General features: G+C 38.8%; 2 protein-coding genes across 6 annotated transcripts; both read right to left on the bottom strand.

Moving 5' to 3' along the window:
- Positions 1 to 5,740: 5,740 nt before the first annotated feature.
- LOC141644055 (uncharacterized) lies at positions 5,741 to 7,682 on the bottom strand. Its single transcript, XM_074453470.1, has 3 exons — positions 7,238 to 7,682; positions 6,772 to 6,863; positions 5,741 to 6,351 (listed from the first exon to the last, which is right to left on the bottom strand). Exons 1-3 carry the CDS (start codon positions 7,359 to 7,361, stop codon positions 5,923 to 5,925), a joined length of 645 nt encoding a protein of 214 aa, XP_074309571.1. The 5' UTR covers positions 7,362 to 7,682; the 3' UTR covers positions 5,741 to 5,922.
- Positions 7,683 to 8,114: 432 nt separating this feature from the next.
- LOC141644056 (uncharacterized) lies at positions 8,115 to 23,241 on the bottom strand. 5 transcript variants are annotated; one of them, XR_012543880.1, is made up of 6 exons: positions 21,042 to 23,241; positions 20,576 to 20,683; positions 17,246 to 17,334; positions 13,815 to 16,635; positions 11,609 to 13,489; positions 8,115 to 11,394 (listed from the first exon to the last, which is right to left on the bottom strand). XR_012543880.1 is itself a non-coding variant. In XM_074453473.1 (4 exons), the coding sequence occupies exons 3-4, from the start codon at positions 10,949 to 10,951 to the stop codon at positions 10,128 to 10,130; spliced, it is 573 nt and encodes a 190-aa protein (XP_074309574.1). In that variant the 5' UTR covers positions 10,952 to 11,394; positions 11,609 to 13,489; positions 13,815 to 15,579; the 3' UTR covers positions 8,115 to 10,127. The 5 variants fall into 5 exon arrangements, 3 of the variants coding, with proteins under 3 accessions (XP_074309574.1, XP_074309572.1, XP_074309575.1); XR_012543879.1 differs by having other exon boundaries at positions 8,115 to 10,908; positions 21,042 to 23,240; XM_074453473.1 differs by lacking the exons at positions 17,246 to 17,334; positions 20,576 to 20,683; positions 21,042 to 23,241 and having other exon boundaries at positions 8,115 to 10,565; positions 10,817 to 11,394; positions 13,815 to 15,579.
- Between the last annotated feature and the right edge of the window lie 1,526 nt (positions 23,242 to 24,767).

Genomic DNA, 24,767 nt, shown 5'->3' with positions numbered 1-24,767 from the left:
TTATCAAAATCAACCTATCATTAAGGTTCATGAGCAATGAGATAAGATAATATTAGGAATTAAAAAGGAGCAAACGAATATTAAACACTTATGAACACTAGCAAGAGTATAAACAATACCATCCGCACACATTATAGATTCACTTCCCCCTCTTGAAGTCATCAAGAGAGAGAAGACAAAAGAAGACGGACACAACAAAGCACCAAGGTTAGGAAATAGAGAGTATTTAAACATACGAAGGCAAATTAATGTAAACAACCCAAAAAACTTAAGATAAAAAATAAAGCAAATGGGCAAAATAAGGGGCTGATTTGTGGGATAGGCTTAGGAGAAACCGGGTTTCGAAGTTGATTCAGAAAAGTTCTTTTGCGCTCCAGAAAAGTATAAGATTGAGAGACTTTAGGTTAAAACTTGTATTTATTACAATGAGAAAGATGAAGTATTTATAGGGATACAAGAGGGGAGATTAGGCTATATGCAAGATATGCAAATATACAACTTTCCTAATTATCAATATACATAATCAATTTGTGTTATTTTTAGGTATATAATTATATGAGGATATTTGGGTTGCTTGGTGAGGAAGGTGGTTAATATGCCCCCGCAAGATGGACGTCCGATGAGTAAGGCCAATCTTGATACGTAAGCTCAAATAATGATCCTTGTGGAGAGGCTTCGTGAGAATGTCAGCGAGTTGGTCCTTGCTTGCAATATGTTGGATACGGATTTGACCGTGTTGAAGTTGTTCTTTGACAAAGTGGAAAGAGAGCGCCATATGTTTCATTCGGGAGTGAAAGACGGGGTTTTTGGCGTATAGAGTGGCCGAGATATTGTCACAGAAGATGGCTGGAGGTTCGGTGACAGTGATATGAAGTTCATCGAGGAGATTGCGAAGTCATAAAGTTTCAGTCGTGACAGTAGCGATGGCTCGAAATTCAGCTTATGTGGTTGAAAGAGCAAGGCCATGTTGCTTTTTGGAAGACCAGGAGATGGGATTTCGACCGAGATAGACGATATAGCCTGACGTTGAGAGATAATTATCCTTGTCGCCCGCGTGATCTGCATCGCAAAAGGCATGAAGACGAGATGGTGAGTTTCGATGTAATTGAATACCAAGAGGTTGTGTGCCTTGTAAATAGCGTAAGAGTCATTTTAGGGCGGTCCAATGCGTGGCCGTTGGGTGGTGTAGAAACTGAGCAAGACGGTTTATAGCAAAGGCTATGTCAGGCCGAGTCAGCGATAGATATTGCAAGCTTCCAACGATTGCACTATATGTCGCGTGGTCTTGAACGGGGTTGTGATCTTCACGAGTCAATGACGGTGAGGTGGCCATAGGTGTAGAGTTGGGTTTGGCTTCAATCATTTTGTATTTGGTTAATAGATCATAAATGTATTTGGATTGGTTGAGATGTAAACCGAGAGCATTAGGCGTGACTTCAATGCCTAAGAAGTACGATAGTGGTCCAAGGTCTTTTAGTGAGAAACGTTTCGATAACTGAGAAATAAAATGGTGCAGTTGCGGTGGATGAGGTCCAGTGACGATAATATCATCCACGTAGATAAGCATGTAAATATAGATTGTTTTGGTACGTAAAATAAATAAGGACGAGTCAGAAATAGATTGCTTAAAGCCATAGGTAATGAGATAGGTTTTCAGCTCAGTGTACCAAGCTCGAGGAGCTTGTTTTAGACCATATATTGCTTTGTTGAGTTTGCAAACATAATCAGGTTTTGTTTGATCAACAAAGCCAAGGGGTTGAGTCATAAACACATCATCATTTAAGGTACCTTGGAGGAAGGCATTGTTAACATCCAATTGTCGTAATGACCAAGATTGCGTGACAGCGAGGGATAGAATAAGACGGACTGTTGTAGGTTTAACAACTGGACTAAAGGTTTCAGTGTAGTCAATACCGGGTCTTTGATGGAAGCCCTTTGCAACAAGGCGTGCCTTGTGTTGCTTGAGGGTACCATCCGGGTTGTACTTATTGCGAAAAACCCACTTACAGCCGACAATATTGGTGGCTGAATTTCGTGGGACAAGGACCAGGTGGAGTTTTTTTCGAGAGCAGTGAATTCGTCTTGCCTAGCTTGTCGCCAATGAGGAAGAACGAGAGCTTGCTTGACTGTATTAGGGAGGTTGTCAGTAGATGGAGAAGCATGTGCGAGATTAGCATAGCGAGGATTTGGTTTGCGAATGTTATTGTCAAGTCTCGTGGTTATAGTTTTATTGGGTGGGGGTTTAGTGATGCGAGGAACAGTGGTGATGGGTGGAGGAGTAGATGTGGCAGCGGAAGGAGAGGGGTTAGCCGAGGGTGAAGGTGGCTGTTGGTTAGAGGATGATGACAAGTTAGGAGGTGGTAAGGTAGAGGCAGGGGTTTCGATAAGAGGTGGTACATGGGTCGATGGGCGTCTGGTGTAAACGATGGTAATGGGCTTGGGTATACGAGGTGTGGGAGTGGTGGTGGGTTGGGCCGTGGTGGTTTCTGGACTAGGTAGAAGAGGAATATGAAGAAGGCACCAGTCATCAGGTGCCGTGTGAGACGAGGGTTGCGGGTTGGAGTTTCGAAAAGGGTAGACATCATCGATAAATTTAACGTGTCGTGATGTATAAATTCTATGTGTTTTGGGGTCGAGACAATGATAAGCGCTTTGAGTATTTGAATACCCAACAAAAATACATGGTGTGGAACGATTTTCTAATTTATGTTTTGTATATGGTCGAAGCCACGGATAACAGAGGCATCCAAAATTATGTAATTTATCGTAGTCGGGTTTTGTATTATGCAGTTTAAGATATGGTGAATCTCCATTTAAGGTCTTCGTAGGTAGTCGATTTATGAGATAGGTCGCGGTACTAAAGGCAAATGGCCAATAGGAGGTAGGTAAGGCTGCGTGATTTAGTAGGGCTAAACCGGTCTCGACAATGTGACGATGTCTACGTTCGGCATAACCATTGTGTTCGGGGGTATGTGGTGGACTAGTAAAATGAGAAATTCCGTCATTAAGGAGAGATTGGTTTAATTTAATATATTCTCCACCATTGTCGGAGAAAAAACGTCTTATTGGTTTTTGAAATATTTTTCAACGAGGTTTTTGAATTGATTAAATACTTGAGTGGTCTCGGACTTGCGTTTTAATGGATATAGCCAAGTGTATTTGGTGTAATGATCGACAAATATGACATAGTATTTGTAGTTATCTCGAGATGCTATTGGGCTAGTCCATAAGTCCGAAAATAGGAGGTCTAGAGGAGCAGTAGAACGTAGTGAAGAATTGTAAAAGGGAAGTTTCTTGCTTTTGGAAACACAACACGCAGGACAGTAAGTAAAATTTGCTAGACTTTTATTCATAAGTTTGATTACATCATACGAGGGATGACCGAACTTATGGTGCCACGAAATTGGCGTGGTTCCTTTTTCTTTGACAGCAGCGAGAGTGACGGGTTTAGGTGGGCTCCATTCGTAGATCCCCTTGGTTGCTCGGCCCTGGAGGATTGTTTTCCTGGTTGTTATGTCTTTTACAAAAAACGAATTTTGTGAGAAAATTACATAAGCATTACGGCACATAATTACGAGATTGATATAATATTGCGAGATATTTTTGGGACATGGAGAACATTATTGAATTTTAAATTTTTCATAGTAAACGAACCTGTGTGCTCGATGGGGAGTGCGGAGCCGTCACCAATTAGTAAGTCGTAAAGGCCGTCGTATGGTGAATGGAAAGCAAGGGTGTCGAGGTCATGGATCAAGTGGTGTGAGGCACCACTGTCAAGTAAGAAGTTTGGGTTCGGTTGAGAGCCATAATTGGCGAGGTGTGCTTGTGGTTGTCCCGGGTGTTGACGATAATTGGGTTCGGGAAAGACAATATTCGGGAATAATTTTCTGAACAGGGGACAATTTGCGATGACATGTCCCGTTTCACGACACCATTGACATCGTCCTTTGAAGGGACGGGGGTTGGCATTGGTGTAGGTGGGTTGTTGAGAGTGTTGCGGGTAGGCAGGGGTGTTGCGGTTGGTGTTGTAGCCACGGTTGTGGTACTGCTGCTGCCGATATGCAGCATTGGCAGAAGGTGAGTAGTGGGTTGGTGCGGGTTCGTGTTTGGTGAGGAGGTCATGTTGGAGTAATTTTTCGTGTAGGGCTTCAAAAGAGATTGGTGTATCTCGAGCCCGAACGGTGTTAATAACTGGTTTGTATGTTTCATAATCAAGGCCTTTGAGGACTTGTGCGATGATGTCCTCGGGGTCTAGAATTTTGCCCATTAGGGCGAGTTGATCGACACAAACTTTTATGGAGTTCATGTAGTCGGAGATGGTTTGGTCCGTCGTTTTGACGATGGAATCGAATTTTTGTTTGAGTTGTAGGATGTGTGCCCTAGACGGGTTGACATTATAACAACCCGACCCACCACCGTCGTAACACAACCCAATAAGATGGGTGTGCACCTTTGGGCCCATATTTGTCCTCACTTAAGCCCAAAAGCACAAGGCCTTGTTACTAAGTGGTGGGTGGAATCCCTTATAAACATATCACAACCTCCTCAATTCCCCGATGTGGGACAACCTTACTCTCAATAACTTGGGGTATTACAGACATAGGTATTGGCAAGGATGTCCCATGCCTCTTTGGCGGTTTTGGCCCGTACTATGAGTGGTTGTAGGGCAGTGGTGAGGGTACCCATGAGGGCACCAAGAATTAGCCCATCTTGTTTGAGCCAAGTGAGATTGGCCGGGTTGGGGGTTTCGGTTTTGGTGTTATCAGTGACGGTTTGTGGTGGAGGGGTTTCGGTGCCATGGACAAAACCAAGGAGGCTGAACCCGAATAGGATGTTAGTGAGTTGGAACCGCCAAGCAGTGTAGTTGAGCGGGTTCAACTTGACGCAATTGTTGAGGTTGAGTGAGGAAAGGGGTTTGGTCGTTTCATGGGGGTTGGGGACCAAGGTTTCGGTGGTGCTATTGGTTGACATGTTGATGGTGGCGCACGAAACAGAGGAGGTTCGCTGTTGGCGTTTGAAGGTGGGGCGTTTGGGACGAAGGTTGGATCGTGGAGGTCTCGTTGATACCATATAAGATTGAGAGACTTTAGGTTAAAACTTGTATTTATTACAATGAGAAAGATGAAGTATTTATAGGGATACAAGAGGGGAGATTAGGCTATATGCAAGATATGCAAATATACAACTTTCCTAATTATCAATATACATAATCAATTTGTGTTATTTTTAGGTATAGAATTATATGAGGATATTTGGGTTGCTTGGTGAGGAAGGTGGTTAATAAAAAGTTCCGCCCATACCTCACAAGACCTTACAACGTTGAATCAACTTTCGAGTTGTCGCCAAAGACGATACAACAACAACAACAACATCAGAGCCTTAATCCCAAAATGATTTGGGGTCGGCTGACATGAACCATCCTTTCGAACCGTCCATAGGTGAACGCACGCCTCAAAATGCGAATAAAAAAGGGAAGATGAAAAACAAAAAGGGAGAACGAAAATGTAATGGAAAATCAAGCTGAACACCTCGAAAAAAAAAAAAAAAAAAAACAAGAACACCTATTTCCATGGATCAAAGTGTATATTTGGGTTGCTTGGTGAGGAAGGTGGTTAATAAAAAGTTCCGCCCATACCTCACAAGACCTTACAACGTTGAATCAACTTTCGAGTTGTCGCCAAAGACGATACTTTGAAAAAAAAAAAAAAAAAAAAAAAAAAAACAAGAACACCTATTTCCATGGATCAAAGTGTATATTTGGGTTGCTTGGTGAGGAAGGTGGTTAATAAAAAGTTCCGCCCATACCTCACAAGACCTTACAACGTTGAATCAACTTTCGAGTTGTCGCCAAAGACGATACTTCGAAAAAAAAAAAAAAAAAAACCAAGAACGGGTATTTCCATGGATCAAAGTGTATATGGTTCAAAAGGCGAAGCTCATGTTAACGAGATAAGCAGCAGAGGCAAGAGCAACACCACTGGTCAGAGCGACGTGTTTACCAGCACGTTTAGGCATGACGAGACCATAGAGTAGCAGCAAGAAAGCAGCCTGGTTCATTCTCATGAGCGTCTTTCCTCTACTGGTTGTCATCACTCCAGAAGTGATCAGCTGGTAAATGTTCTGCATAGTCGCCGCTGAAAACAGAAGTCCCATATTTGGTTTCACTAACTTTTCCATATAATTATTGGCATACCCAACACACTCAACAAACTTGTTCTTCCACCAACATGTACCAACTCCTTCATCTATCTGAGAGCTTAGCATTCCCCCGCTCTCCATATTGATGTAATCTTCATCAGCGAACACTTCCTCCGTTTTGGGAGTAATGGACCTCCATGTATAACTTCCACCCTAACAACCCAAAATATGCAATACTAAATGTTAGTCTATTAGGTTAAATTTCTCCGACTCTCACTGAACAACACAACGGTTTTAAACAGTGGCAGATCATGTAGTAAAAGGACGGGTATACAAACGTTAAAGTTCATCAAAATTACCAACTTGTGCTAGCACAGGCCAAATGCATATATACTTAAATAAATGTATTAAGTAAAAAGTTCAAAGGGGGTAGCTACTAACTAGGCACCTTCAAAAAATTGGGAAACTAATTCAAAATATTTGACATGGAGGGGTAGAGCCTGCAAAGTAATTGAAAGGATTTCGATCATCAACCGAGAAAGGTGGGGAAGGAGAAAGGAGTTGAGCATTTAAAGAAAGGGGAGGGTGCGAAAAATAAGTAAAATAAAATCATTTTAAACAAACAGAATTTACAGAGATAGATAATCCAGAAAGCTCGACCGCCCGTCCAACTCTTGATCTCAAATCCCCATCATCAAAGTTACCAATAACAACAATATGAGGACCTAGCAAAATACAGAGCAGAAATACATCAGAATTCAGAACCATCAACTAAACATCAGGAAAATATGGAGTAGTACAATAAAAAACCGAAACAAGCCCTAAAATAACAAAGATCCTTTTTCCCACCCTTTTCTTCTTTTTTACATCCTTGTGCAAATAAAAAGGTTAATCTTGTTTAGATAATATGTTAAAGGGGGATAAAGGCAAGACTGTGAGAGGTAATGGAGAACGGAAAGGGGCATGGAGCAATCAGAATATGACTCAGCTAGGCACAGTTTAATGATGTTCTTGGGAATTGAGCAAGAACTTAAAACCATGAAAATCTAAGTAGAGTTTAATTTAAAGTTCAGCAATATTGAAAGTAAAGACGGTGTACCAGAAATAACAAGGATGTCTGGCTCGGTAGCTGCCACACCCATCTCGGCGTCAACCTTAATTTCATCTGTATCAATCTTGATTTCATCCAACTCCTGCGATGCTTTTTCTGTAATGTTTTCCATTTTTTTTTACAATTTTACAAAAATTCAAGGAAATCTGATTGTTATGATAGTATTAACTGCGGTTTCCTTACGCATTAAGAAAACACTTCTTGCCTTACTACGCGAGGCTAAGAAATTTCGCCGCACATGCCAAGGACGGACCCATATAACTTGTCTGATATAACTAGTCTAACGCGTTATTATGTGATAGACTTTGCAATAACTTGGAAGGTTTAAATGTCGCTATCAGCATGACTTTTCATACACAACTGTATTTAGGCTGAGGAATTAAAATGACAATCATACAATTTCAGACAATCTGTTAACCAAAAAAAAACAATTTCAAACAATCTCATATACGCAGCAAATATGACAACTACGCTCAAGGAAGGAGATCATGGTGAGAAACAGAGGCTGGTGAATAACTTGATCATGACCACACTCATGGCAAACTTTTTGTTGGAAGGGTGGTTGTTCATGCTGCGTGATTGGCAAACTGCAGTGACTAAAGCTACCAAAATGGCTCTAATCGTCGCCTTTATCAGCTCTCTTATGGCAACACTCACTAACCATCAAAATAACTTGAGGTTTACAAGGCTTTGCTCCTACTTATCAGTCATTTGTCTCCTGATATCAGCGGTGGTGATAGTCTCGAGCCTCTTTAAATGTTGAGCCTTAGAAATCGGAAACCTGAACTTCAATTACAATGGCATCAGCATGATTGTATATCCATTGAAACACAAGCAGTAAGTCTTTTGTTTGTATATTGTTGTCAAAAAAAAAAAAAAAAAAAGTATTTTGTGTATTGTTTTCTTGGTTGCATGATAGTAATTAGTATTCATTGAAACAAAAGCATGATTGTATTTAAAGTTATGGTATAATATAAAACTCTGTTTCTACAAGCTTTATATTTGTGTTCCTTGGTCTATTGGGTAAGTGCATCCCAATCTTATCCTTTACTTCCTCCCTTCAACTCCACTCTAGCATATTTCCTTTTTCATCCATTCAACTCCACTCTACCTATTTCCTAAAAAGAAATGCTAAATGACCATTTTGTCCTCATACTCCATTACTTATTTACAATATTTGTCACTCATACCCCACTACTTCTACATCAAACTCCACCATTTTTCACTCATACCCCACTTATTTACATCATACCCCATTACTTATTACAATATTTTCCACCCAACCCCACCCTTCTTAATATTTGTGCAAAACACAAATAGGTAGAGTGGAGTTGAAAGGAGTAGTATTTAACATCTGCTTGTGGTTTAAGCAAAAACAAAATCTCAATTCAGCTCTTAAGGGCATTAGCAATAGAAAGTTTGTCAAGCGTTTGTAAGATGACATGTGCTCTATTTTTAAGTCAGCTTTTTCGGGTCGGATCAATCGGGTCGGGTTGCTTTTGTCAGGTCTAAATTGCGAGGCGGTATCCACTTCTAACCGCCCCAGTGGCATCCTAAACAAAATACACAAAATCTCATTATAGACGGCACATATATATCCGTCTATAACTAAAGACGAGTCAAATACAATAACACATTCTTAATAGGACAAACAACAAGTAGGGTGGTGGGGGCAAAAAATGTTACCACTTTCAAACTATTTAACCCGTCTTTAGCTATAGACGAATATATCGGTCTATAACAATACTAGCTGAACAAAATATGATGCAAGTGAAATGAAAATGGTGTATTGACTGTATTCACATAATCACATCTGTTAGATCACATTAAAAGTGATAAAGCTCGTTTTGGGCTCCAGAAAAAATTCCCGACATACCTCACAACTCACATTATACAAGTGAAATAAAAATGGTGTATTATAATATTTCCTAATAAAAATCGAACAGTAGCGGAGTAATAACCAAATAAACTAGTCTCTCTCTCTTTCTTTTTCTCTTTGAAAACCCTAGCCTCTAATCAATAAAATCTGGGACTTTCATTGACTATTATTGACTGATGGGATCAGTTACGTAATGGATTGTTTTATATGGTATTACGTGTGTGTTTGGCCTAGTTTTTGGCCAAACACATAGTTTTTTAAAAGTTCAACAAAAATTCTCAAAAGATAAAAATCCATATTTTTGCTCATAGAAATAGAAGAAGCTATTTGTTGTTTCTGCTTTTGAAAAACACTTTTGAAAAATTAAGCTTGAAAAACAAAAACTCATTTTTGAGAATCGAGGTCAAACATGCTCTACATATGTTGTCGATTTGTTGGTTACACTCAATTTGGTCAGAAGAAATCGTCTCTTGTCATTGTTCAAGATTTCTATGATCCTCTTGTGAAAAGCTGTTTGCGGCGATATGATAGAGGACGTGCTTTGAAACAATTCAAGTTTACAGATCTTTCTTTAAACGAGAATTTATTTTATTTGGTTCTAGTCGAGTTGTATCCGGTCAAATTTGACACATGTTATAGATATCGTATGACTATTTATTAATGAATTAATCCTTTGAACAACATCAGAACCTTAATCCCAAAATGATTTGGGATAATCCTTCCATTAAAAAAAAATAAATAAAAAAATGAATGGTGTATTCCATTGGTTTTTTTTTTTTTTGACAGAAGGTGAATAACTTACATTATTGATAACAGTACAAAGTAAGCTACTCGACTAGGGCGTTAAGTGATAAAACTTCTTTTGCGCTCCAGAAAAGTTCCCCGCATACCTCACAAGACCTTACAACGTTGATTCAACTTTCGAGTTGTCGGCAAAGATGATACTTCGGAAAAAAAAAACCAAGAACGTGTATTTCCATGGATCAAAGTGTATATGGTTCAAAAGGCGAAGCTCATGTTAACGAGATAAGCAGCAGAGGCAAGAGCAACACCACTGGTCAGAGCGACGTGTTTACCAGCACGTTTAGGCATGACGAGACCGTAGAGTAGCAGCAAGAAAGCAGCCTGGTTCATTCTCATGATCGTCTTTCCTCTACTGGTTTTCATCACTCCAGAAGTGATCAGCTGGTAAATGTTCTGCATAGTCGCCGCTGAAAACAGAAGTCCCATATTTGGTTTCACTAACTTTTCCATAAAATTATTGGCATACCCAACAGTGCCAACACACTCAACAAACTTGTTCTTCCACCAACATGTACCAACTCCTTCATCTATCTGAGAGCTTAGCATTCCCCCGCTCTCCATATTGATGTAATCTTCATCAGCGAACACTTCCTCCGTTTTGGGAGTAATGGAACTCCTTGTATAACCTCCACCCTAACAACCCAAAATATGCAATACTAAATGTTAGTCTATTAGGTTAAAGTTCTCGGACTCTCAATGAACAATACAACGTCACCGGTTTTAAACTGTGGCAGATCATGTAGTAAAAGGACGGGTATACAAACAGATGAGCAATCATCAACCGAGAAAGGAGGGGAAGGAGAAAAGAGACGAGCATTTAAAGAAAGGGGAGGGTGCGAAAAATAAGTAAAATAAAGGATCAATTTTAAACAAACAGAATTTACAGAGATAGATAATCCAGAAAGCTCGACCGCCCGTCGAACTCTTGGCATCAAATCCCCATCATCAAAGTCACCAATAATAACAATATGAGGACCTAGCAAAATACAGAGCAGAAATACATCAGAATGCAAAACCATCAAGCAAACATCAGGAGTAGTACAATAAAAAAAACGAAACAAACCCTAAAATAACAAAGATTCTATTTCCCACCCTTTTCCTCTTTTTTCCATCCTTGTGCAAATAAAAAGGTTAATCTATATGACTAGGGAACATTTATGAGGTACACCTGAAGAACCAGGTACTCAGTTATAAAGCAAATAGGTTTCGGTTGGCGAAAATAATAATCGTATATCCCATACAAAGTTAGAAGCACATTTTTCATCGTCCAACAGATCACAATCAGACTAAACAAAGATGATTACAGACACTAAACCCTGCTAAAGGTAAAGGTAATTTTGAGCGGGTAAAGAACAATTCCTGGGTTTGATGAACGACCAGATATCTTGAGACTTGAAAAAAGTGTTTGATGCATGAAATTCTTTAGCCATGGAACCTGTTTCCACACTGCACTTGCTTGATTCTTTAAAAAAAAGAAAAAAAGAAAAAAAAATGTAAAAAAGGGCTTCTAAAGAAAAAAGTAAAAGATCAGAAAATCCAATAAAGTTCAGCTAGACACAGTCACACAGTTTAATGAAGTTCTTGGGAATATTATAGAGTATCAACTAGCTCATCATATCTTAATTAGCACTTTGTAGTACACGACTAAAAATCGAGAGAGAGTAAAGGCGGTGTACCAGAAATAACGAGGATTTCTGGCTCGGTAGCTGCCACACCCATCTCGGTGGCAACCTCTGTATCAATCTTGATTTCATCCAACTCCTGATCAGATGCATTCTCCGTCATGTTTTCTATTTGTTTTTACAATATTACAAAAATTGGAGGATGTTATGGTCGTATTAAAAGCGTTTCCTTACGCGCTAAGAGAAAACACTTCTTGCCTTATTACGCGACACTAAGAAATTTCGCTGAACATGCCAAGGACGGACCCATATAACTTGTCTAACGCGTTATTATGTGATAGACTTTGCTATAACTTGGAAGGTTTAAATGTCGCTATCAGCATGACTTTTCATACACAACTGTTAACTAAAGGCTGAGGAATTAAAATGACAATCATACAATTTCAGACAATCTGTTAACCAAAAAAAACAATTTCAAACAATCTCATATACGCAGCAAATATGACTACTACGCTCAAGGAAGGAAATCATGGTGAGAAACATAGGCCAGTGAATAACTTGATCATGACCACACTCATGACAAACTTTTTGTTGGAAGGGTGGTTGTTCATGCTGCGTGATTGGCAAACTGCAGTGACTAAAGCTACCAAAATGGCTCTAATCGTCGCCTTTATCAGCTCTCTTCTGGCAACACTCACCAACCATCAAAATAACTTGAGGTTTACAAGGCTTTGCTCCTACTTATCAGTCATTTGTCTCCTGATATCAGCGGGGGTGATAGTCTCGAGCCTCTTTGAATGTTGAGCCCTAGATATCGGAAACCTGAACTTCAATTACAATGGCAGCATGATAGTATATCCATTGAAACACAAGCAGTAAGTGTTTTGTGTGTATATTGTTGACAAAAAAAAAAGGTATTTTGTGTATTGTTTCTTGGTAGCATGATAGTATCCATTGAAACAAAAGCATGATTGTATTTAAAGTTATGGTATACTATGAAACTCTGTTTCTACAAGCTTTATATTTGTGTTCCTTGGTCTATTGGGCAAGTGCATCCCGATCTTATCCTTTATTTAATATCTGGCTGTGGTTTAAACAAAAACAAAATCTCAATTCAGCTCTTAAGTAATGACATAGTTAGCATAAAAGTTGGCTGTTGGATCCCCCAATTTTCTTGAATCTGATCTTCCGATGTATACGATGAGTATGAGCATTCATTCCGGCAAATTCACATTTAAGACGGGTCAAATATTATCAACAAGACAAAAGCAGAATTCACAAGGAATAACAAAGGACTTGTCCTGGTGGTGTTAATAAGACGAGACAGCTCGCGAACAACACGAGATCGGCTCGGTCAAAGCTTAGGTCGTGCGAGATCGGCTAACGCTCGGGCTCGGCTCGAGAGCTTAGCGAGTCAAGCCGAGCAAACGCTGGCTCGGCTAGAAAAGCTCGTGACCGGCCTCGAACTTCTGTGATTATATAAGAAATTGCTTATATTTTATAAAAATATTTTATCATGATTATATCTTTCTATCACATGTATATCAAATGTCTCACCGATTTGGCAAATATTTTTACATTAACCTTCGAGCCTTGTTATTGAAAATATCGGAAGAAAAAAATCAAAAAATTAACCATTAGCTCGATTTGAGCTCGAGCTCGCGTTAAAGCTCAAAAGCTTAATAGCTAGCACATTTTTTACAAGCTCGAGTTTTGGTTCTCGAGCACAAGCCGAACAAGGCCAAGCTCGGGCTCGGCTCGTTAGCACCCCTAAGATTATTGTCTTGTCCTATATGCCCATGTAGGATGATATTTGACTCGTTAATTTGTTAAGACGCATACCTCTCCGTCTTAAGGGAGACTAATTGATTTCATTCCAGATATTAAGGCCAGCACCGCAATTCCGCAATTCCTTGGTGGTGGTTCTGTTGTGTACTGAAATTACAAGTTTTTTTTTCTTAGAATTATACAAAGTGACAGAAAACATTTAAATTGGAATTTAGCCAAAACTCCAAAAATGAAAAGCAAAGTGGGAATGATTTATAATTGCGGTTGTAGAGGGTTAGGTGGGTTGCAAATTGCAAATTGCAAATTGCAACGCATTTATAAATCAGGCTACCCAACTTAAACTCCGGCCTCCGACTTTTATATTTCTCACCTATGTTTTAACGACTAGACCGTAACCTCAACAGTAACACATGGAACACAAAAGAAATTTAAAGCACACTCAGAAATAAAATTAGTAGGGTAAACGAATTACCTTCCGACAGCAAAAATGGAATTCATAGAAAGCTCTGGAATCAAAGCATTTAACCCAATTACAGGAGGCAACGATCCAATCATTTTTGCTTACAAAACTTGAGATTGGATTCGCGTTTTCTGTGAACGCTCTTACTATCGAACAATTCATTCATTTTCCCAATTCGCCAAGAAATTGATTTTTTAGGGTTCAGCTCGGCAATTGCCAATTGGATTACCAATAGCATGGCTTGCTTCATCCGCTGATTGGTCTGGCCGCCTGACCCGTCCTTGAATCGAACCGGTTTAGGGCAGGCTTATTAGAGGTAATGGAACTATACAATTTGCAAGTAACTCGAGGTCAGCTCGGGTTACCTTGACTAGAGTCGAGCTCGGCTCGGGCCTCTGTAACCTATGTAGAGCAAGGCAAAATAATAAACACTCCCTCTTAGTCTGATTGTTGGTTTCTCTTTTCATTTCCATGCTAGTCGGGTGTTGGTTCCCCTTTCTTTTTTTTGGTAAGTTTTATGTGGTCCAAATTCAATTTCATGTGGGGTAGGGTGTTTTGTATGGTCCAAATTCATTTCCTTAATTTAGGTGCCCAAAAGAAAGGGAACCAACACCCAACTAGCATGGCCTGCTTCATCCGCTGATTGGTCTGGCCTGACCCGTACTTGAATCAAACCAGTTACCTTGCAAGTAACTCGGGGTCAGCTCGGGTTACCTTGACAAGAATCGAGCTCGGCTCGGGCCTCAAGGCAAAATAATAAATTGGAAGAGCTCGTTCTAATTTCTTTTTTCAAGCAAATGACCAGAATTCAAACCCGTATTATAATCTTTTTTTGGCTCAGCTTGGCTCATTCGATATCATCCATAAGCTGGCCTTTCCCCAACCTGTCATGCCCTTGACCCGGCAAAAGAAAATGGGCAATACTCTAAACTATTGCCTCCCTTCTCAAAATACTACGAACTTTAATTTAACTAGCAATATGCCAATACACTCAACTATTACACCACTCCGCTTTTACTAGAATTGTCTATTTTTTAACCTAAAATAGCAGGTAAATCCACAACTTCATCTTCTTCCACCCATACTTACCTCAATTACTGTTCCTCATTATACCCAACTTCCCCTCCCGTTTCAATTTTTTTATAGCCAACTTTCCTCCAACCCACAACGTAAGTAAACCCATGTTCCACCTATTACAATGTAAATTCCAATTTCATCTTCTTCAATCTTCATTATACTACTTTCCTCCTGCATATTTTTTTTCAATTTAAATCACCTTTTTCTACCATTACAACATATACATCACCCTCCTATATCCTATTACCATCCATACAACACCCTCTCAACCACCACCCACAACATCCTCAACCACCAATCATCACTGCCACCATATTTCCCCGCCATAATCAACCGTCGACCACCATTCTTCACCTTCGCATCCTCTTCTACACTGCTTCGTCTATAAAATAAAGGCCACGGCTAGCCCTGCCTTGCCTTCCTGCCGTTGGCCGCCTTGACTCGTTTACCTTCTGTCAACCACCAACAACTGATTTAAATTTCTAAAACCCTAGATCCCAAAATCGATTTGGGGTAAATATTAATTTGGGGCTTGGGGTCGTGGGGAGTTTCATTATAACGGTCGAAAGTTGAGCTTAGGCGGTCTCTGATTTGCGCATAAGTGATTATGGGTCGACGGTGGAGGTTGTGATGTTGATTTGTCCATGATAATTCTAGTGTATGTCATGACATGGGTGGGTTTGTAAGAATAAGGGTCTGTATACTCTGTAAGAATTATGGATTATTATGCTAATAAAGGGAGTGACCTGCTAAACAGGTTGCCGGTTACCCGAGTATAATTCGAGAAGAAGAGGTTAATACTATAGTTTATTGTGAGTTAAATTAAAGTTCGGAGTATTTTGAGAAGATAGACGATAGGTTGGAGTATTCATATTAAATAACCCAAAGAAAATTGCTCTATATACGTCTAGCTTGGCTTGTTTCTTGACTTCTATCCCGAATAAGTCAAGAGTCCATTCAAGGTCATGTGAGCTAACTTGGCCCAACATGACCCGTCTCTCCACAGGCCGATTCACGATCAGGTGGGTCCAGCACGTGACCAACACATCCGAAACTTGGATGATGAATTTTTGTTGGAGCACTAAAATATGAGAGAGCCCAGACAGGTGTGGATTGGAAAGATAGATACACTCAAGCTTGCTCAGTTGATATCGGTATTTATTTGTACGAGGACATCCGCTAAATTTCGAGAGTATATGACCAAGAGTAATCAATTAAATTACAGAACATTTATGATACAATTACACCTTCAATAACAACCACCTAAATCAACACTATTATGCTATACTAAACCCGTCTTATCAATAATGCATCCATCACACAGTTAAAATTTATCAACTCAAAATGCGAAGCTCATGGTGAATAGATAAGCAGCGGAGGCAAGAGCAACACCGATCGCCAAAGCGACGTGGCCTGCAGCATGTCGAGGCATGACGAGTCCATACAGTAGCATCATAAAAGCAGCCTCGTTCAGTTTCATGAGCGTCTTTCCTTTACCAGTGATCACCATTTCAGACGTGCCTAGCTGGTAAATATTCTGCATAGCTGCCCCTAAAAACAAAATCGCCATCTTTGGTTTCACTATCTTTTCAATGTAATCATTTGCATATCCAACATATCCATTACACTTCCTCTTCCACCAACATTTATTCACTACTTCCTCTATCATGCCTCCACTCTCCATTTTGACGTAATCTTTATCTGTGAACCCTTTCAACGTTTTAACGGGAGTGTGCATCCTTAGACAGCGTCCAAGCTAACAAACCAAAAGATACAGTAACTATTAATACTTAGTGTGAGCCTATTAGTTTAAACAAAAAATATAGTTAAACGATATAACAGGCCTAAACCGAGGCAGATCTGGGAGAGCAAATTGGACAGAAGATTCTTTTAACTATTAACGTTAGGTTTATCAAAATTATCAACTTGTGCTACCACGGGACAAATGCATATAAACTAAAATGTGTATAATATTAAAAAGCTAACGGGGATAGCCAGGCGCCTTCCGTGTATTTGAGAGGATTTGGATCATCAACAAGTGTTCAAGGAAATGGGAAACTAGTTCGAAATTCTTGGCATGGAGCCTATAAAGTATTTGAAAGGATTTGGATCATCAAAAGAGAAAGGAGGGCCAGGAGAAAAGAAATGAGGAATTTGCAGGAGTGAGTCTCAAGAAATGAAGCTAAAGAAACGAGGGTGCAAAAAAAAATAGAAAAGAAAAAATCAGTTTAAACAAACAAAATTTCAAGAATATGATTTATGAAGTAGAGTACATTATTCCTTCTACTTTAAAGGACTTTGTTTATTAGTTATTACACAGAAAGTTTACTCAAGCAGAGGTAAGAAAAATTTACAAAGATACATACTCCCCGTAGTCCCCAAATCTCAAGGTTCCGTCCAGCTTTTTCCTTGAAATCGTCACCAGCGTCACCATCAGTAACATTTAGCCAGTGACCTAAGCAAAATCGAGAGCAGAAATACATCAGAAGTCGAAACCATCATATAAACTTTTGGGAAATAGAACGATGAAAACTGAAATAAACCCTAAAATAACATAAGATATTTCATTTTACTCATCATTTCTCCCTTTCCATCTTTAGTGATAACTGTGATACAACAACAACAACAACATCAGAGCCTTAATCCCAAAATGATTTGGGGTCGGCTGACATGAATCATCCTTCCGAACTGTCCATGGGTGAACGCACGCCTCAAAATGCGAATAGAAAAGGGAAAATGAAAAACAAAAGGGAGAACGAAAATGTAATGGAAAGTTAAGGTAAACTTAGGGGTTTTAAAATCGAATTCCGGTTTTCTTTTATAAAAACTTAAAATTTAAATCGAGAGAAAAGATTAAAAACGATTTTGAAAACCGAAATAGAATTAGGGATAACTGTGATATTTCATTTTAAATCTATCTCAATTTTCCCATTGCTCTCATCTCCAATTTCCTTTCCAGATAAAAAGGGAAACTAATCCGCAACTCTTTTTTCCCTTCAAAATTCACCATCCACCGAGGATGGTAGACAACGAGACATGGGCAAGAAAAGAACCTGAACTTTCAAGCTTTTCATCTCAGGACCATATACTCCAATAATGTTGACTTTAGTGATAAATTTGTTGAATTTAATGGTTAAAAAAACTTGAAACTGTTATCTTTATTCATGACAACTCCGTTTCTCTCTCTACGGTTAGAATATTTTAGAATATTTGAGCGGCATATGTGTTGGGTTCAAATGTAAAATAAGTCCATACTAAAACTGTGAGACTTTTATTATAATAGACGACACCGTGATGGATCGGTGTCCGTAAAAGTAACTAAAGTCCAGGAATTAATACTCTCTCCTTACCCAATTATATTAGGGTTATGCTCATTCATGGACGTGATTTACTCAATCATGGACATGAATGACCATTATACCATTATCATTTCTACAACCTCATTTCCAATTTGGTAGTCCTTTCAAATAATTCAATCCAACCCCGTCCAAACCACCAGCCTCCCGGGCCTCCCCTACCGCACCGACGATACGACTGGACCACCCCTGCACCGGACCAGCCGCACCGACTATACTGTCGGACCACCCCTACAAATGCACTAAGTAAAGCATTCCATTTGCACCTCGATGCATTAATTTCTGCTTTTCAGTCCGGACTAGAGATTGACAACTGAGAAAATGGTTTCAGTTAAGGATTTTTTTGGGGGTTTTGACTAATAACATGGTCCTAAACCAGTCTGGATGATGCAATTTGTTACTTGCTTGAAATCAAATTGGACATAATTCGAGCCCTTTTTCCTGATTGAATTCAATAGAAAAATTTGCCCTTTAGTTTTCACTGTTAAGTGGGTATTGTCATCTGAAGGCAAGGAATCTCATGTACGGCTTGCATCTGAAAATGTGAGTGACATGGTTCCAGACATGGCTTTGTACCCGTATCACCACCGCCATAGTACAACCACTACCATGGTCGACGTCACCATCACAGGCCCCCCTCTTGCCTACCACCGCAGCCACAGCTACATGTCGTCAGACTCCGACCATAAGCTTTTCATTGACAAACATTTCTCTAAACCCTAATTTCATTAGTCTTAATTTAATTCCTAATTTGATATAGCTTACTTGATAAACTAAATAAATTAGAATTATTACTTGATCGACATAAGAACTAGGCTCCATAATTAAGTAATGTAACTGATTTGATTAATTTTGTGATGTGGGGGGAGGGTAAGGGATGGAAAGATAATGACAAAAAGTTCATGCAAGAGTAATGTTTGTACATGAAAGAGCAACTACGTTATATTATTATTGAGTGAATACTTATCCTAACTCTTTTATGAAAAGGTGCCTCCCTAGTTGAAAGTTGCAACTCCAAACATATCCTATATATGTTTGCAGCCTTGCAGGGTAAACGTGTGTTTGATGATGAACAATCAGAAAAACAAAATATACATGCAAGAAAGGGAAAAAAAACATTCTAAAGGAGATTATAAAAGGACTCGTCAAAGGGGTTCATATTCCATCTCAAAGGAACCCGTAAAGGAAGGGTTAAGGTGTATCAATTGTTTCTTGTAAAGATTAATTGGTTAGTCCCCTAATTTCCCTTCTAATTGCATCAGGGTTAAATTGATTCAAGTCTAGATTCCTGGGGTTTGATTTTATTATGCAAAACCAGTAGATTTATCTTACATCTGCTACATTAGAAAAGTTTTGCGTGATGATGATGATGACAATCACATGTCCTTTCAAAGTTACACAAACATTCTTCATCCTATAAATGGCAATTAGACTCAACAAAACTGATTGAGGGAGGGTGTCAACTTAGCCAAAGGGTGAGGGTAGAGTGTAAGCCATAGACGGAATTTTTTCTTCAGCTATCTCATACCTGAGACTATGCCAGGAAGGCTTATGCTTTTATCTGGGATATTATATTATTCTCTGCAAAAATGTTTCAGCCCTTGCTAATGGGCGACAATATAGCAAATGTTCAGGAAAACAGAGCCGCCATTGTGAACTATATTAGGTTTTTGTCAGTTAATGGTAGCCATTAGGGTTGCTTGCGTTGCTTCTTTGTCTGAATAGACATGAAGAAATCTACTCTGTCCCGTATATGGCTAACAAATGCCTAAATGAACGACAAGAAGATATATCGAGATTTAAAAAAGGATTTGAAGTAAGTAATTCTAGTAAAAACATTAACAAATAATGGCTACTGGAACATTTAATTGTTCATGTTCTCGACTGAAAAGGGATGAAAGTTCAAGTTCCTGTCTTATTTACCCGTAGTCAACTGTCTAGTGGAATAGCTTATACACTCAATACATGGATTTTTATTTCAGGACGGTAAATACTAGAGAATCAAATCACTGAAACAAACACTGTATGTCAGACTACATGTTGAGTTGACTGTTTAGCCATGGACCTGTTTTCACATCTCACTTGATTCTAAAACAAACAAAAAATTATACAAAAGGGATACTAAAGAAAAAAGTAAAAGATCAGAAAATCCAATTAAGTTCAGCTAGGCACATTTTAATGAAGTTCTTGGGAATTGTGCAAAAACTTAAAACCACGGAAATCTAAGTAGGGTTTAAATAAAGTTCAGCAATATTATACGAGTATCAACTAGCTTATCATATCTTAATTAGCAATTTGTAGTACACGACAGAAAATCGAGAGAGGGTAAAGACGGTGTACCAGAAATAACAAGGATGTCTGGCTTGGTAGCTGCCACACCCGTCTCAACGGCAACCTTGATTTCATCTGCAGCAAACTTGATTTCATCCAACTTCTGAGATGCTTTTTCTGTCATGTTTTCCATTTATTTTTACAGTTATACAAAAATCAAAGGAAATAGATTTTTTTTGATCGAAGGAAATGTGATTTTTTTTTAATGTGATTGTGATGATAGTATAACTGCGTTTTCCTTAAGCGTTAAGAAACACACTTATTCCCTTACTACGTGAAACTAAGAAATTTCGATGCAAATGCCAAGGACGGACCCACGTAACTCGTCTAATATAATATTTACGCGTTATTATGTGATAGAGTTTGGTATAACTTGGAAGGTGAAATGTCGTTACCATCATGACTTTCATACAACTTTGAATAAGTACAAGAGGAACCAAAATCTTTCATAAAACTTTCACACAATTTCACTTACGCAGCAAATATGGCGAAGACACTCAAGGAAGGAATTCATGGTGAGAAGCAGAGGACGGTGAATAGCTAGCTCATGACCACCCTCATGGCAAACTTTTTGTTGGAAGGGTGGTTGTTCAGCTTGCGTGATTGGCAAACTGCAATGACTAAAGCTACCAAAATAGCTCTAATCGTGGCCTTTATCTGCTCTCTTCTAGCAACACTCACCAACCATCAAAATAACTTGAGTTTTACAAGGCTTTGCTCCTACTTATCAGTAGTTTGTCTCCTGACATCAGCGGGGGTGATAGTCTCGAGCCTCTTTGAATGTTGGGCCCTAGAAATCGGAAACCTGAACTTCAATCACAAAGGTAGCATCAATTCAAATAAAAGCAGTAAGTCTTTTGTGTATTGGTCGTACATTTTTGTAAAAGTACGACCCACTAGATAATTCTCTGTACTAATTATATATCTAGTTCTTCGATGCAAGTTTGTGTTTGATTTAATTTAAAGCTATGGAATACTATAAAACTCTGTTTGGATAAGCTTTATATTTGTGTTCCTTGGACTATTGTGCATGTGGATCCCAATCTTATCATTCATTAAACATCTGGTTGTGGTTTAAGCAAAAACAATATCTCAATTCTATTCTACGTAATGACAGAGTTAGACAACAAGATAGTTTCATAAATGTTAGCAGTGGGATCCCCCAATTTTCTTGAATTTTCCGATCTCTTGGATGAGTAGGAGTATTCATTTCAGACATTCAGGCCCCACAATCCTGCACTCCCGCAATCCCTTGGGCTTTATTATGTTGCATACTGAAATTACAAGAATTTATCTATAGAACTTACTAAACTGACACATAACATTTGACTTGGAAATGAGAGGAAACTCCAATAGTCCAATTATAACCAGAAAAATTGGGAATGATTTATAATTGAGGTTGTGCTTTTATTTATTGGCTTAAACTCTTAGGTAGGGTGGGTCGCAACTCATTTATGAATCAGGCTACCCAACTTAAACTCTAGCCCAACAGTGGTATCATAGCCGATAGGGCGATAGGCAATGTGTGAGGTGGGCTGATTGTGATTGAAGATTCAAGGGCAGTTTGCCAGCAGGTGCGGTATCAATGGCCTGAGGCCAAGTCGCTTAAATTTAGGTTCGTTACGATTGATAGCAGTGCAGCAAGGTCTCCAAAATTTGAAGGCAGAATCAGTCATTAGATTGTGCTACTTTAATCAACATGACATGACTCGTCAAGTCATCTTACTCTCCTTGACTACTCAACTAAGGCATTGTTTCGGCAGACTTTGTATCTGTTTTCACTTAATACAACAGAATGGTATAAGGGAGCTCAATAACACATGTGTCATGCGTGAAGGGAGAAGTCTTATATTTCTTACATATGTGTAAGGGTCTCACAGTAAAAAAAAAAGTCGTTTATTAAATCGGCCACGACCCCACCATTATCAGCTTAAACTTTTGGTTTGAGATGAATTGCAACTAATTTATCAATAGGGTTATCCAACTTTAATTCTCGGCAAAAAAATGCTTTTTTTTTCCCATTATTACTTCGAAATTAGCCCTGTATACATGTGAATATGTGATAGCATTCAAACCACGAACCTCGCACAAGTTTGCCCTTGGCGAGGCTTAAAACCTCAGACTTTTGCAATCTTCACCCATGACTAGACCCCCAATCTCATAGGCAACACATGGAACATCAAATTAAGCAAAACCCAGAAAGATGAATTCAATGAAATACACAAATGTTTGGCAACTTAGAATTGGAGTTGAATTCCGTAATTTGGACATTTCAAGTGTTTGGTAACCTCTAGAATTTGGAATTGGAATTGGACTCAATTCCTTACCAATAATTTCAGCCTCTCAAATCCCTAACATATAGTAATCATTTCAATTCATCACTATTTACGTCTTTCTTATATGCAAATTTAATCGCAGTATTTTTTTTCTATTTTTTTTTTCGATCGCATATATTTTCATAAAAAAATTTCCCTATGACCTCGACCAATATCGGTCCCCACCCAATTCCAATTCCAATTCCAAGTCCATGGGTTTCCCAAACGAACTTTTGGAATTGAATTGAAACATTTTGATTTCTACAATTGAAATCATGAAAATGAAATCAATTCTTACTTTCCAAACACTACCAAAAGAAAATTAAATCACAGTTGGAAGAAAAATGAGTAAAGTAAACAAATTACCTTCGGACAGCGAAATTGGGATTCATCGGCAACGATCCAATCACTTGACTTGCAAAATTTGAGATTTGATTCGTGTTTTCTGTGTATGATCTTAGTATCTTACTACCAAACAATTAACAACAAATCTCCCAATACTTGAAGAAATTGATTCGTGTTTTCTGTGTATGATCCCCAAAGTTTAAAACGGTTTTAAACTTTAGATTTCAAACCGTTTTAACCCCGTGATCCGCAGGTACACTCTGCGGGTGATGGCCTAATTGGCGTGGTCTTTCTCAGGCCTGCTCGGTCCCCGAACCGCCAAAAGGCCAAAGATAAATAGTTGGTTTGCTTAAAACCGTCTTAATCGAGGTGTAAAAGCTGCCTTAAGTTAAGACGATCTCAAAGTAAAATTAAAAGACACTAACTAGGGATGATAATGAGCCGAGTCCGAGCTTAGCCTTGCTCGGCTTGTGCTCATGAAACAAAACTCGAGCTCGAGCTTGAAAAAATTGAGCTTGTTATCGTGTGCTCTTGATCTTTATGAGAGCTTAACATGAGCCTATAAATAATTGTTCTATATATAATTGTATATATAAAATTTTCTTTCGAGAATTTCAATAACCGGATTCGGAGATTATATATAAAAATATTTGGCAAATTAATCAAAACATTTGATATGATTAAACAAAGGTATTATCACGATGCATATTCTTAACAAATAAGAGCAAAATATTCTTTTATCACACAAGTTCGAGCCGCTCGCGAACTTTTGGAGACGAACAAATGCTTGCTTGGCTTGACTCACTAGGCTACCGAGCCAAGCTTTGGCCGAGTTTTAATCAAGCCAAACTCAAATTGCTCACGAGCTGTCTCGTCTTATTATCACCCTTCGGGACTAACCCAACCTCTAGTTTGGCCATGCCTTAGAGATGTTAATGGGTTGGGCCTTGGTCGGGTTTTATAAGACCATACTAGAAACCGTAACACTAGTCTTGGACACAAATCCAAATATGTTGGATTTAGGTTGGTTCGGAGTCTACTCACGAATCTAAACTTGCACAGGTTTCTTAACAATCCATTTACTTAATGGAGCTTTTTTAATTTTTAATGATTTTTGATAAATTATTTATCATTTTATAATCAATTTCAATTATTTCCTTCAAATGAGTCTTATGCTTTAAAACGATGTTAGAATTCGAACATGTTCCTCTTGACTTACAAACGAAAATGCATTTACATAATAACCTGAAAAGGTACCTGAGCCCTCCCCTAAATTCGCACCCGTAACTATAGAGCATTAACCATCGTATTTTACATTTTTACGCTAGCCTTGCAGCTGGGTTTGGGCCAGGCCCGTGCAAAAAAAAAAACAGCCCAGGCGTAAAGAATGTGGGCATGTTTTGCCTGCCCAAGGTCATCCATTCTGGGTTAAAACAGGCTTTTAGTGCTACATAAACTTACTAGTTTAAGACAGAAAATGCCAACATCCTAGTGATATATGGTATGACCAACTTCGAAAATGTGACTAATTAACTACGAGT

Source organism: Silene latifolia, chromosome 2 (assembly GCF_048544455.1).
Source record: "Silene latifolia isolate original U9 population chromosome 2, ASM4854445v1, whole genome shotgun sequence".
NCBI classification, from domain to species: Eukaryota; Viridiplantae; Streptophyta; class Magnoliopsida; order Caryophyllales; family Caryophyllaceae; genus Silene; species Silene latifolia.
Note: the sequence above shows the minus strand (reverse complement) of the source record. Positions and strands in the feature narration are given on the sequence as shown.